Below are 13,600 nucleotides of genomic sequence, written 5' to 3'. Positions count from 1 at the left end.
AGTTTTTAACTTTCAAGCTTGTCCACACTGAGCCTCTGGCCATTTTCCAATTAACATGTAAGTTTTACTATCCTGGTACTGGCTCCAGTAGTGGCTTCTGCTCTGGTAAGTTTTGATTCCCTGTATTTTTCTATCTCTACAATTTTGGGGTCAATTATCTGTTAGATCTGAGAAGAGCTGTTTATTTCCAGCTTCTTCAGCTTTTTTCTTGTTGTGAGGCTGGGAGAGATAACTTGAAGCTCCTTACACCTTGGACTGGAATCTGGGAGTCAGGTTTTTGTTTTTATAGGATATGGGTGGGCATGACAAGTTTGCCTGCAGGTCAGATTGCCAGCTACAGCTGTTGAATCAGTGCTGGATGAGGGGGCAAAAAGCGCACTGGCTGCCCCATGAACTCCCTGTACCTCCCAGGGTCTAACGGTCACCCTGCTCCAAATCACCAACATTGTTGCTCTCTCTTCACTGCTACACAATCAGCGTATTCAGAAGTTACCACTTTATCTTTTCAACAATTAACCCAAATTCATGCCCAGACTTTTCACATGAAGGTGTGGATTGGGACAAAGGCATTTTTCCAAAATTTTCAGAGACTCACTGTATCTCCCACTTTGCCCTATGTGGGCCAGTGAAAGGGAAATCAGAAAGCAGTGTACCCAGCCAAGCGATTATTATTCTCATGATTCAAGACTGTGTCACTGCAACAAGAAAATTCAGCTGAACGAACCAGAATTAAATTTTATTTTCATCCCTTATGATTCCTTCTGGATAGCCACCTGCAAGGGATAACACTCAGGCTTGCCCATTGTTGCTCGAGGGTGAAACAAGGAAGCACCATGCCCAGGAATGGTCAAGGTGGATACCTAAATTTTTAAAATAGTCTGTATAACCTCACATATCTCCCTACCACTTTTTCTTGAACATTATCCAGGAATCAGGCAAATGGAGATGATCCCTATTTAGAAACAGCAGAGATCGGTAACTGGGGTAGACAGAATAGTGGCCTCCAACTATGTCCACTTCCTATTCTCTGGAACGTACATGGCAAAAGTGACTCTTCATACGTGAATAAATTATGAACCTTTAAATAGGGAGATTACTCTGGATTATCCAGGTGGGTACAATTTAATCACAAGGATCCTTATAAGCGAAAGATGGAGGTACTAGACAGTAACAAAGATACAGCCTGGTAAGAAAGACTCAGCGGGGCACTGCTGGCTTTGAAGATGGACGAAGAGGCCATAAGCCAAGGAATGCTGGAAAAGACTGGAAACGGATTCTCCCCGAGAGCCTTCAGAAGGAATCCATTCTGTCAATACCTTGATTTTAGCCCAATGAGACCCATTTTGGACTTCTAACCTCCAGAACTGTTAAATTTGTGTTGTTTTAAGCCACTAATTTGCAGTAATTAGTTACAGCAGTAATGGGAAATTAATACAGTAACCAAACAACCCAACTCAGGTGAGTAGAACAGGAAATGATGGAGTTTGGCAGGTCCCTTGATTACCTTGCTGCTGGGGCTACACCAGCTGTGATCCCAAGAACAGGGCTTCCATTTGAACAGAAAGGCCTGATTAGCCAGGCACCTACTGCCCCCAACACCCAAAGAGTCTGCTAGGGTGCTGTGATTCGCTTCTTTTCCCCCTAAACCAAATTTCTTCAGAGGAATTTTAAATTCTGGCCTTTCCTGTGTCCTGAATCTGAGACGGACAGGAGAGATGCGCTTTTTTAAGACTAAGTTGACATGGGCCTCTGGCCTGAGTTAGCTCACTGTCCCCGAGGTCTGGAAGCCTGTCACCCAAGAAGCCTGGGCTGTTCCTTCGGCTCAATGTCATCCTGGTTCCGCAGCAGGTCGGCCTTGTGTAGACTAACACAGGCCCTCCAAACACTCCTGATGCCAGGCTAGGCCCTGGTTCAGAGAGCAAGTGCAGTAACCTCAGTCCCCCACGAAACAATACTGGAAAACAGTCTCAGAGAAAGAATGGTTACATTTTTTTATCTGAAGAAAAAAAGGTAAATACTACAAATGATGTTTAAGTTACACAAAGGAGTACAGAGCGAAAGATGTCTCCCTCACTACCTTGACTTCTGCTCTCTCTCACGAGGCAGCCACTGCTATTTTCTGTCCTTTCACATTATTTTTATGAGCGCACGAACACATCTGTCCTTTCTACTTCCATCTCGAGGTCCCCGTCGGTCAGGCATGGCCTTGTTGCTCTGAACCGCGCAGCCCGGGGCCGCACGGCGCCCCCCCGCGACTCGGCATCTGGCCGACCCGCACCTGCACTCCCACGCGCCCGGCACGGACGACCCCAGGGCATCCTCCCCGGGCACACACACCGCAACGCCGCTAGACCCCAGGAAGCGGAATCGCTGAGCCACCGAAACGCGCGTTTAAAAACGAAAGACAGCACCACCCCCTCCAAGAGGTGCAGACCCGCAACCGAGATGCTCGCGCTCTCCAGAGCTCTCCCAGGGCACTACCAACTTTCCGATCGCGGGGAAATTGGCACCCGAAAGTTTCGACTTGCGTTTACCTCGTCATCTGTAAGGCGGACCGTCCCTTTGTATATCTAAACGCCCTCTGCACTTCCAACACCGCTTTGGGAATTTGCTTCGGGGCCCAACGCCCAAATCACTCCGTGCCTTTTGCCCCGACTTAACATGGCGCTGACCGCAGCTACTTCCGAGATCCTGGAACACCAAATCGTCCCGGCCAGCATCAAAGAGGACGTCCAGCCCCGCAGCCTCCAGTGTGCGCACGCTCTGCTCGCCTCCACGCGTCCACTCTCGAAGGCAGTCCGCCAGGTTCCGCTCTAGCCGCCGCGCTCGGTGGTTGCCACCACCAGCCAATCGCAGGGCCCGGACGCCGCTGGCCCCGCCTCACGGATCAGCTGAGGGATCCGAGATGTCCGTTGACAGCGGCGGCGGCGGCCGCGCGGCCGGTTCCGGGTTCGGCGCGGGGTTGGGGGTAAGAGGGCGGCGGGCGCGGGCGGCCGTCGGGACCCGGGTGGGGGGCTGGCGGCGCGGGCCGCGGCGGCGTGGCGCGGGCGCCGAGGAGGAGCGGCGGGCCGCAGCCTCTGCCTTCGCGGGCCGGGTCTCGCCCGACGTTTCCGGGTCTCGTCAGATGTGAAGCCGATGGAGCGGCCGGGGGAAGGCGAGCAGCCGCCGCAGCAGCAGCCGTGGGGGAGGCTTCTCCGCCTGGGCGCCGAGGAGGGCGAGCCGCACGTCCTCCTGAGGAAACGGGAGTGGACCATCGGGCGGAGAAGAGGTGCGGGGCGGGGAGCGGGCATGGGGGACGTGGGACGGACTGGGGGCGAGCCGGGGACGGGTCCGGGCACGGGGGCGGGGACCGGGGACCCGGGATGGGGGCGGCCGACGGGGTTCGAGTGCTGGGGGACTGGAGCCGGGACCTGAGAGCGGGGGCTGGGCGAGACCGGGCCCACTGGGCTGTGGGAGGCTCCTGGGCGCGGCGCGTTCTGCTGCCCGGTTTTTCCGGTGGAATGGGCCGTCGTGTAACAGCTGCCGTTTATTCACGTATTGATCGGCCCAGTTACTTCTGCGTGTTTCATGCAGGTTATTTAATTTTCACTGCAACGTTATGAAGTAGGTGCAATAATTTATCCCCTGGAATGCGGTTTTCTCAAGGGTATTACTACCCAAAGCATCTTCTCTGACCTTAATGGAGTGAAATTAGAAATAAGTTAGCAGAAGGAACACCGGAAAATCCACAGATATGTGGAAATTAAATAACACTCTTAACCCACCAGTGGGTCTAAGAGGAAATCAAAAGGGAAATTAGAAAATACTTTGAGATAAATAAAAATTTAATGTACCAAAACTTAGAGGATGCAGGTAAGCCTTGCTCAGAGGGAAATTTATAGCCGTAGGCAGCTACATTTAAAAAAAAAGATCTCAAGTCCCAGCTCCTAGAATAGAGCTGCTCAAATATTTGTTGATGTAATGAACGTGGGAAGCTACGGCCTTGAAGAAAGTCCTGTAACTAGTGAGAGGAAGAGCCCTGCCCCGCCCCCCACGCTTGCTGCCTCTAAACTCCTAGCGGCCATCTGATGATTTAACCTCCCTTGTAGCTTTCCTACTGGGAGTGAAGTGCACTGATCAGGCCAACAAAAATATTTCGTTTTTCTGCAAATTAATTAGTTGTCACACTGACTTTATACTTTAAGCAAGAGATAATGAGAAAGATTAGTGTTTAAAAGCAAATGTTCTTTGGTTTCATTTTACCCATCATCATGCACCTGTACCTGTTTTTGGTTGGGGTTTTTTGGGGAGGCAGTCTTAAATCCCAATATCAAGTTAATTTTTTTTTTTTTTACAACTTTAAAAATATTTACATATCATTAGAAACTTTTCAAGATGTATTGTCTTTATTTGGTGTGAATGGAAGTTTGGTGAAGAGCAGAAGCCTGGAGACCACCACCCTCACGCCCCCTAGGCCACCAGCATCACCACCACTGCATAACCTGCTTTGGGCCAATTTACCTTCCGGTGCCTTTGTAGCTACTTCATGGGGTCACTGTGAAGATTAAAGGAGATCGTGAGTGAAGTGCTTAGAAGGAGCCTGGCTAAGAGTTAGCACTTAATGTTAGCCATTGTTGTTATAACACAACACTGTAGTATCATTTTACATGCTAATACAAGGAGCAAAAATGTGTTGTTGAGTTGATTCTTAATGGAAGTCCTTTCCTTGAATATATTAACCTTTCCAGCAAAACATAGTTTGCCCGGGCTGCCATAACAAAATACCACAGATCACGAAGCTTAAACAGCAGAAATATATTTCTCACAGTTCTGGAGTCTAGGAAGTCCAAGATCACGGTGACAGTCAGTTTGTTTCCTGGTGAGAACCCTCTTCCTGGATTGCAGGCAGCTGCCTTCTCGCTGTGTCCTGGCCTGCTGGACCAAGAGATCTTTGGCGTCTCCCTCTTATAAATGCCTCAGCCCTATCAGATTAAGGCCCCACCCTAATGATGTCATTTAACTTTTATCATTTACAGGCCTTCTTTCTAAATACAGTCACTTTGGGGGATAGGGTTTCAGGTTGTAGAACTAGATTTATTTTAAAACTATTGCACGCCTGCTACATACAAGGCCTTATTTTGAGGAAAAGGGAGAGCTGAGTTGACGTGTGTGGAAGGATGCAGGGGTTCTCGCCTTCCCAAAGAGCTTCCCATTCTCAGGGAGTGGCAGAGATGTGTACCAACCATGGAGAGAGTAACCAGCTGAACGACAAGCAGGGCAAATACCAACAGTAGAACTTTAGCACAGGTATTTCAGTTCTCAGTTGGAATGCAGATGTTCAGGTGTGGAGAAGCCTAGTAAAACCCCACTCCAGTGACAAAGCCTGGTGACCAGCCTGGGTCTGGGGCTGCAAGGAGACCAAATAAGAATGCCGTCTAAGGGGAATCACGCTGTATTGTAGCACAGTCTTTGGGTCTGGCTGCCTTCCCTTGGTTGGTGCTTTTGAGGTTCATCCTTGGCAGTTACATATATCAGTAGTTTGTTCCTTTTTGTTGCTGGGTGATGTTCTGCAGTGTGTTTATTAATTCACCACCAGTTGACGGGTACCAGTACTGCTTCCCACGTTTGGTTTTTAAAAAATAAAGATACTGTAGGGAATTACCTGGCGGTCCAGTGGTTAGGACTTTGTGCTTTCACTGCTGAGGGCGCGGGTTCAATCCCTGGTCAGGTAACTAAGATACTGCAAGCCGCGGGGCGCGGCCCAAAATAAAATAAAGGTACTATAAACCTTAGTAGCTATGGTGCAAACCTGTTATAAGGAGATTAGTGACTCAGTATTAAAACACTCCTGAAAGCTTTTATTCTTTTTTTTTTTTTTTTTTTTCCGTACGTGGGCCTCTCGCTGTTGTGGCCTCTCCCATTGCGGAGCACAGGCTCCGGACGCACAGGCTCAGCGGCCATGGCTCACGGGCCCAGCTGCTCCGCGGCATGTGGGACCTTCCCAGACCAGGGCATGAACCCATGTCTCCTGCAACGGCAGGCAGACTCTCAACCACTGCGCCACCAGGGAAGCCCACTTTTATTCTTTTGATTTAAGGAGAGAACAAAGCATGTGAGGGTTTTCCTCTTGGATTTGATGAGGTATAAAAATTGTATTGAGCTATAGATGCATCCCCCTTCTGTTTTAAATTTTCTTAAACGCGTACATGTGCCTATGATAATTTACTCATTCATATTTTCTGTGACTCTGTCATTGCTTTAACTTTGTGATGATTTATGAAACCTTAGGTTACACAGAAGATATTAAGGACTAAGATACTGAAGCTATTTAATAAGCCCCATAGTTTTTTAAAGTTCTGTAGTACTTACCAGGCTATCTGCATATGCATGCATATTGTAAACATGTCACCAAGAAGCAGCTGATGGGTAGCTGGAGGTGTTGATGGTGCATATCCTCTAGGCAAGGAGGAGTCAGAAAGGTTCAAGACATAGTCCCTGTCCCTTACTTTGGATTAACACTTAAATGCTTTTTTAAAAGTTTCTTTGTACTTGATTAAGTGCTGTCTCCGTAAGTGGGTACAACGTGGGTCTTGACTTCCAGCCGCGTGCTTTGTTTAAGCAAAGGGCGGTATTATGCCCGGTACCCACGGTCGTATCCAGCACGCCCCCCTCACTGTTTTAGGTTGTGACCTTTCATTCCCCGGCAATAAACTGGTCTCTGGAGATCACTGTAAAATTATAGTGGATGAAAAATCTGGTCAGGTGTCGCTGGAAGATACCAGGTAAGCTCTTTCTGAACTTCTTTCCTCTTGTAGCTTCAGGAAGCCGACTTGAAGCCAGTGAGTGCAGAGAAGAGACAAGGGCCTGCTTTCTATAGCTCAGTAGTCCGATAGGGTCTCTGGGTATTGGAAGATGTATTTTCTGGTTTCCAGGATGGGCTACTTAGTGACACTTTGGTGTCTGTGACCATTCTTAAATGTATTCAGGTTAAAGCAAAAACAGCTCAGAAATAAGACTTAAAAGGCAGTGATACATTTTGGGTTCTTGCAAACCTATTCAAGTTAGACTTCCCCAAATCAAGAAGTCTTTCTTTTTTTTTTATTATTATTATACCACATAAGTAGTACATGAAAGTGAAAAGCTTTCCAAAATTCCACTCACCCACACAATACATACATATTTATTTTGTATTAATGAGATTATACTGTTATACTGTGTATCTATTTTACTTGGAATGTTTGCAGAGTGCTCATCATGTCCGTATGTCTAGGTCCATCTCATCTTTTTCATTATTATATAATAACTTGTCAGCTCCCTTACTGATGGAAAGTTATTATTTTGACTTTTTCTTTTTATAAATGACACTGCAGTGACTCTCCTCCAAAACCCTTTCCATTCATGTCTGATGATTTTCCTGGGGTAAGTTTATGGGAAGGAATGCTGGGTGGAAGGTGTGAGTGGCGGACAGCCATCCAACAGTGTGTTGAGAACACGCCTTTCCCACAAGGTGATTTTTTTTATTGTTGTGAAGGTCAAGTGCTGTGAGATTCTTTGGTAAGTAGCAGTTTGAGGGATAGAAGACCAGGAATTTGGTTTTATTAGGAAGAACGGATGCTGCTTTTCCTCCTCCGATAGGTAGCAGGTCAAGTCCTGTATTTCTCAGCACAATGTACAGTAACAGTGCTGGTTCCAGAGTCTTCTTTCTGCCTCAGGCCCTGGCTCTCCCACCCTGGCCACAGGATAGTATGTGCTTCCCAAGGCTGCTGTAACGATTACCACAGGCTCAGTGGCTAAAACAGCACAAATCTGTGATCTTATAGGCCTGGGTGGTCAAAGTCCATCTCAGGTCTCATTGGCGTCAGCTCCTTCTGGGGGCTCTAGGGGAGAAGCCATCCTCTGTCCTTTCCAGCTTCTAGAGGCTGCTGCCTTCCTTGGCCGAGGTGGCTGGAGGGGCGGGGGTGTTCCAGGTGGGAGGAGCCGCAGGTGCAGAGGCCCCGAGGTGCAATCAGGAAGACCCCGACGTCCATGCTGGAGAGACTGGACGTTAGCCCTCAGAGCAGTGAAGAGTCACCGAGGGGTTTAAGCGGAAAAGTGAAATCAGACTTCTGGGTTAGAAAGAGCTTGAGGATAGGTCGTGGGGAGAGCCTGGCAGCAGAGGCCGCGGCAGTGCTGCAGCAGCTCTGCTGGTCTCTGTAATTGGGGCTTTACTGGGAAGGCAGCCCAGCCCTCCAGGGACCTGCCACCTGTTGGTTGCAGGAGTTGGGACGGAGACAGCGTGACCGCGCAGCCTGAACTATTTCCTGCCTGGCCCTTTACAGAAATCTAAAGTAGTGGCAATCTGCTCAGAGGGAAAGGTGACGACGCCTCTTCAGCACTGGGGGCCTTAGGAGTGGGGCCGTGGAGTTGGGGCCCGTGTGGACTGAGCGCCTGAAATTGGAAAGGGGCGGGGAGGGCTTGCTCAGTTGCCGAGTTTGACTTTTGTCTGGTGCGCTCTTCCCCTTGCCTGCGGGAACCCCTCCTCAGGGAGGTGCCTCCTGTCCCGCCTGACTGAGGTCCTGGTGTCTCCTGGCCGTGCCTTCCCATCAGGCACTGTGGTCCCTGATTAACTGGAGTGACTTCCCAGCAGCAGGGACCGTGCCGTCTTCTGCTCGGTAGCCCTGCGTCGATTTGCTTTTGCCCAGAGCCCATGTCGTAGGAGGGTCAGTGCTCATGTGAGGAGTGAACTGAGCTGGGCCGCGGCTGCCGGAGCAGGGTTAGGCCTGTCGACAAAGCGTGGTGCAGAAGAGAGAGAGAAGAAGAGAGAGAGAAGAGAGAAGCTGGGAATCAGAGCACGTGCTGCTGGTGGGCGTCCAGGGCTCCACCAGGAGGAGAACGTGGGGCTGGCACAGCGGAGGCGTTAAAACACTTGACACACCATTGGGCTGTGAGTGAGGGGGCAACAGGCAAGGTTCTTCTCAAGAGAATTGTAAGGTGGCACGAGTATTTACATCATTCCTATGAGTGTTCTGTCATTTGCAAAGTGGTGGTATTGAACTGCTTTCCTACCGGCTGTAGAAAAGGAAAATTTTAACTCCAAGTTGTTTTAAGTAGGATAAATTGGATTTTTGTTGTCCCTACAGCACCAACGGAACAGTAATTAACAAGCTGAAGGTTGTTAAGAAGCAGACTTGCCCTTTACAGACTGGGGACGTCATCTACTTGGTGTACAGGAAGAATGAGCCAGAACACAGTAAGGGAGGGGGGGTTCCTGGGCTGGACTCACGGGTGGTGCAGCAGGGGACCCTGCCACAGCGGGGAAGCATTGTGGGAAGAGGCTGTTGAAGCAGGTATTTCCTGAAGGAATGTTAGTACTAGCTGCGTCCCCTTTTTCGTTCATGTACATTCTTGGTGTGGGTAGTGTCTGTTGAAGAATGGGAGTGTTGACCTCGTGGGCTGAGCCCCAGCCATTCTTCACAAATGCCACTGTGGCCATGAGCCACAGGCTCGATATGGTAGCCAGGGAGACGGGGTGCGGGGGGGCGGTGAGGAGGGCACCTGAGTGAGGAGAATAAGGCCTAGAATGGGGGCTGGAGGCCACGGACAGCTCTGCTTTGGGAGGCTTTACGGGAGACAGCAAAGGTTAGACGGGATATTCCGTGAGGGCTTTTCCAGCTCTGAGCATCTGCGCCTGTGTTGGCGGGAGAAGAATGATGCAGGACAGGGAGAGTTAGGGGAGTCCTTCGAAGGTTACCCCGGAAATAGGAAGAAGAGGGCGGGTATGCCCTAGACTGCCCTCAGCAGTCAAAGCCAGCCCCCGGCCACAGGGAAGGGCCTTGTGTCCGGTCCTGGTGGTTTGAAATGACAAGGCACAGCCTCACTCCTCCTCACCGCTTTGCTTGCCTTAGTCTGCCTCCTGACGCCGGATGGTTTTCTGAGGCTTATTTATTTTAAGTTTGGTTCAGATGTTTTGGATCACTTGCTTTAAAATCCCTTAAACCGGCGGATGTGGTTACTAGCTGATAAGTCGAACTAGTCAACAAGGGCAAAGTGACCGTGAGGTGATGGGAGGGAGCAGAAGAGAAAGATGAGCTCTCCTGACGTGTGGCGAACGCCACTCCGGTTCGGTTAATTTCCTTCAGACGTGGCATACCTCTACGAATCCTTCCATGAAAAGCAAGGCGTAACGCAAGACTCCTTCGGTAAGTAAGATTTTCGCAAAGGAGCGGGTGCGTGCGTTGACTCTTCATCCGCTGGAATGTATTCCTGACGCAGCGGCTCCCCCTGCGCCCCGACTGTGTTATGCTCCTGCTTCTTTGTGCTTACAGAAGCTAATAAAGAAAACGTGTTCCACGTGACCAAAGATACCTCAGGTGCAGGGCGAGGCGACGACCCCCAGGATCCCCAGGTCCTGCCATCGCCACCCGCCACTCAGGTGTGCTTTGAGGAACCACAGCCATCAACGTCCACATCGGACCTCTTCCCCACGGCCTCTACCTCTTCCATGGAGCCCACCTCTGCAGCGCGAGGGCCTCCCTCCAGCTCCGGTGAGATGGGGATCTCAGGGTGGTAGCTGCGTTGCCCTTTGTTCGCTAATCCTGCCCTGCATTGTTACGGAGACAGACAAGCCACTGAGGAGTTCAGAGGTGGTGTCAGGCATCAGGCTGTCAGTAGTAAGATTTCTCTAGGAGTAAATGTCTTGTTCCATCCCCAAGAGACAGGCTGAAGGCCAGGGACTACAATACTGTGGTATTCTTCACAGGTTATAATTCATATACTGTAAAAATCACACAAAGTGAACTCTTCCGTTTGTTTGTTTGTTTGTTTTTTAATGACATCTTGGATTACCTGCGCCTGGTTTGAATCAGTGACGCTTTGAACTGCTGTCTCTTCTTCTGAGGCAGGTGAATCAGGATGTCTCTTGTTTGTCCCTCTCACAGGCTCGAGAGGTGCAGACGTCTCCCCAAAAGGGTGTGGTCCATCTGTGGCAAGTGATGAAGTCGCCATCTTCCCTTTGGCTCTCCCAGCAAGAGAGGGGGCGTCCTTTTCTCTGTCGGAACCCAAGGACCAGGAGGACTTGGAGCCCGTTAAGAAGAGAGTAAAAGCAGGTCAGAGTCCAGTGGTTGCGTGTAGCCTTGGCGCCCCGGCAGCACCGTCCCATCTGAGCCTGTTGGGGCCCCACCATCTGCAGAAGTCGGAGGACCCTGTCTTCAGCTGACACCTGTGGTACCTCAGCATCTTCCAGATGGCAATCTGGGCCTTTTCTTTCCTGTCTGCACCGTCGGGATTGAACTGTGTTTACTGTCAGGATATGCTCTTGGTCTGGAGACCACAGTCTGGGGTTGCAGCTCTGTCCTGATACAGCAGCCAGTTTTTAAGAGTATATTATCTTTAAGTGATAGCTTGAACCTTCACGTTAAAGGTGATTTTGAGAAAAATCTATACTTTAAAAGTCAAAGTTAAAAAGATTGTAAAAACTTTTGGGAATGTTGTTGGGAGGACAGTAGCTGTGAGGCAGGCCTGAGAGCTTCCCCTGGATTGGGGCAGTGTGACAGGAGGGAGGGCCTCGGAAAGAAACTGCATTATCTGATGTATTGAGTGGAAAATTGAGTTGATTGGCCTGGGGAGGTGTGGGATGAGTCAGCAACAGGTACATAAAAATAAGTATGAAAATGGAGCCACTTTTAACTCTATGAGAAATGAAAAATTGTATAAGGAAGAAAATTATACTGTGTGAGCAGTGAATATTTAAGCATAATAATATAAATACAATATACTGAACCAATAATTGTGTTAGAATAATATTGGGAAGGAGACCCAGAAGGGCAGAGTCCTTCTCTGCTTTAATGGATGTGAGGAGATGATGTCTAAAATCCATCAGCCTAAACATAGCATGACAATTCAGAAACACAGAGGTCCGGACCAGAAGAAACAGAAGACACGAAAGTTGTTTCCCCAAAGGAGGGAGGGTGAAGCTGAGGACAGGCTGGGGCAGAGGGCTGCTGCTTTGGTTTTCTTTTAAATGTTTGACTTTTTAAATTGTAAGTTTTTTTTTTATTAAAAATAAATTTAATCTCTGATTATAAAAAAAGTAAAACACACTGGCAGAAAAAAAAAAATTTAAGCTCCTGGTAACATTTGAGGGTCTGTATTTTCCAGCACTTTCCTGTGTGCATATGGGACACATTTTTTGTTTGTTTAAACAAAAATGACTTTACACACAAATGCTATTTGACACCTGGCCTTTATCTCTCACCCGTGTATCCTGAGTGTCTTTTTTATGCTGTTAACTATTATAAAACAAAACTTAAACATACTGGATTATGAGACTTACTTTGAACCTTTGTAAAAATGCCCTTTAAAATACAGTGAGGGAATGGCCATCATCAAAAAATGTACAAACAATAAATGCTCGAGAGGGTGTGGAGAAAAGGGAACCCTCTTGCACTGTTGGTGGGAATGTAAATTGATACAACCACTATGGAGAACAGTATGGAGGTTCCTTAAAAAACTAAAAATAGAACTACCATACGACCTAGCAATCCCTCTACTGGGCATATACCCTGAGAAAACCGTAATTCAAAAAGAGTCATGTACCACAGTGTTCACTGCGGCTCTATTTACAATAGCCAGGGCATGGAAGCAACCTAAGTGTCCATCGACAGATGAATAAAGAAGATGTGGCACATATATACAATGGAATATTTCTCAGCCATAAAAAGAAACGGAATTGAGTTATTTGTAGTGAGGTGGATGGACCTAGAGTCTGTCATACAGAGTGAAGTAAGTCAGAAAGGGAAAAATGAATACCATATGCTAACACATATATATGGAATCTAAAAAAAAAAAAAGTTCTGAAGAACCTAGGGGCAAGACAGGAATAAAGATGCAGACTTAGAGAATGGACTTGAGGACACGGGGAGGGGGAAGGGTAAGCTGGAACGAAGTGAGAGAGTGGCATGGACGTATATACACTACCAAATGTAAAATAGCTAGTGGGAAGCAGCCGCATAGCACAGGGAGCTCAGCTCGGTGCTTTGTGACCACTTAGAGGGGTGGAATAGGGAGGGTGGGAGGGAGAAGCAGGAGGGAGGAGATACGGGGTTATATGTATACATGTAGCTGATTCACTTTGTTATAAAGCAGAAACTAACACACCATTGTAAAGCAATTATACTCCAATAAAGATGTTAAAAAAACAAATACAGTGAGGGGACTTCCCTGGTGGTGCAGTGGTTACAACTCCGAGCTTCCATTGCAGGGGGCGCGGGTTCGATCCCTGGTCGGGGAACTAAGATCTCACATGCCCCGCAGCGTGGCCAGTAAATAAATAAGTAAAATTTAAAGATTAAAAAAAAATACAGGGAGGACTGGGTCTCCTGTCCACAGGTTAAGACATCTGTAAAACCAAGAGATGGAGTGCACTTCCTCCATGGTCATGATGTTGAGAACGTGTCCCTTTCCCTTGCAGACGGGGAGCCTGCCCTGAACCTGCCCCTGGTCACAGACCCAGGCGGAGACCCCTACAGTACCCTCGACGTCAGAGCTGCGACCGTGAAGCCAGACAAGATGGAGGAGACTCTCACGTGCATCATCTGCCAGGACCTGCTGCACGACTGTGTGAGGTGCGCGCGCAGGGCCTGCG

The 13,600-nt window shown here is 48.7% G+C and overlaps 1 protein-coding gene across 2 annotated transcripts in view; it reads left to right on the top strand.

The window, feature by feature from the left end:
* The first annotated feature begins 2,879 nt into the window (after window positions 1-2,879).
* CHFR (checkpoint with forkhead and ring finger domains) overlaps window positions 2,880-13,600 on the top strand; it is a 22,385-nt gene continuing 11,664 nt past the window's right edge. For both annotated transcript variants that reach the window (XM_029223227.1, XM_029223224.1), the window contains exons 1-8: window positions 2,880-2,968; window positions 3,125-3,268; window positions 6,662-6,761; window positions 9,099-9,208; window positions 10,098-10,157; window positions 10,284-10,502; window positions 10,896-11,063; window positions 13,427-13,580. In XM_029223227.1, the coding sequence (XP_029079060.1) occupies window positions 3,136-3,268; window positions 6,662-6,761; window positions 9,099-9,208; window positions 10,098-10,157; window positions 10,284-10,502; window positions 10,896-11,063; window positions 13,427-13,580 (944 nt within the window). In that variant the 5' untranslated portion in view covers window positions 2,880-2,968; window positions 3,125-3,135. The remainder of the gene's footprint in view (window positions 2,969-3,124; window positions 3,269-6,661; window positions 6,762-9,098; window positions 9,209-10,097; window positions 10,158-10,283; window positions 10,503-10,895; window positions 11,064-13,426; window positions 13,581-13,600) is intronic.

Source organism: Monodon monoceros, unplaced genomic scaffold, assembly GCF_005190385.1.
Source record: "Monodon monoceros isolate NGI ecotype Baffin Bay Population unplaced genomic scaffold, NGI_Narwhal_1 Super_Scaffold_1, whole genome shotgun sequence".
Taxonomy (NCBI): domain Eukaryota; kingdom Metazoa; phylum Chordata; class Mammalia; order Artiodactyla; family Monodontidae; genus Monodon; species Monodon monoceros.
Note: the sequence above shows the minus strand (reverse complement) of the source record. Positions and strands in the feature narration are given on the sequence as shown.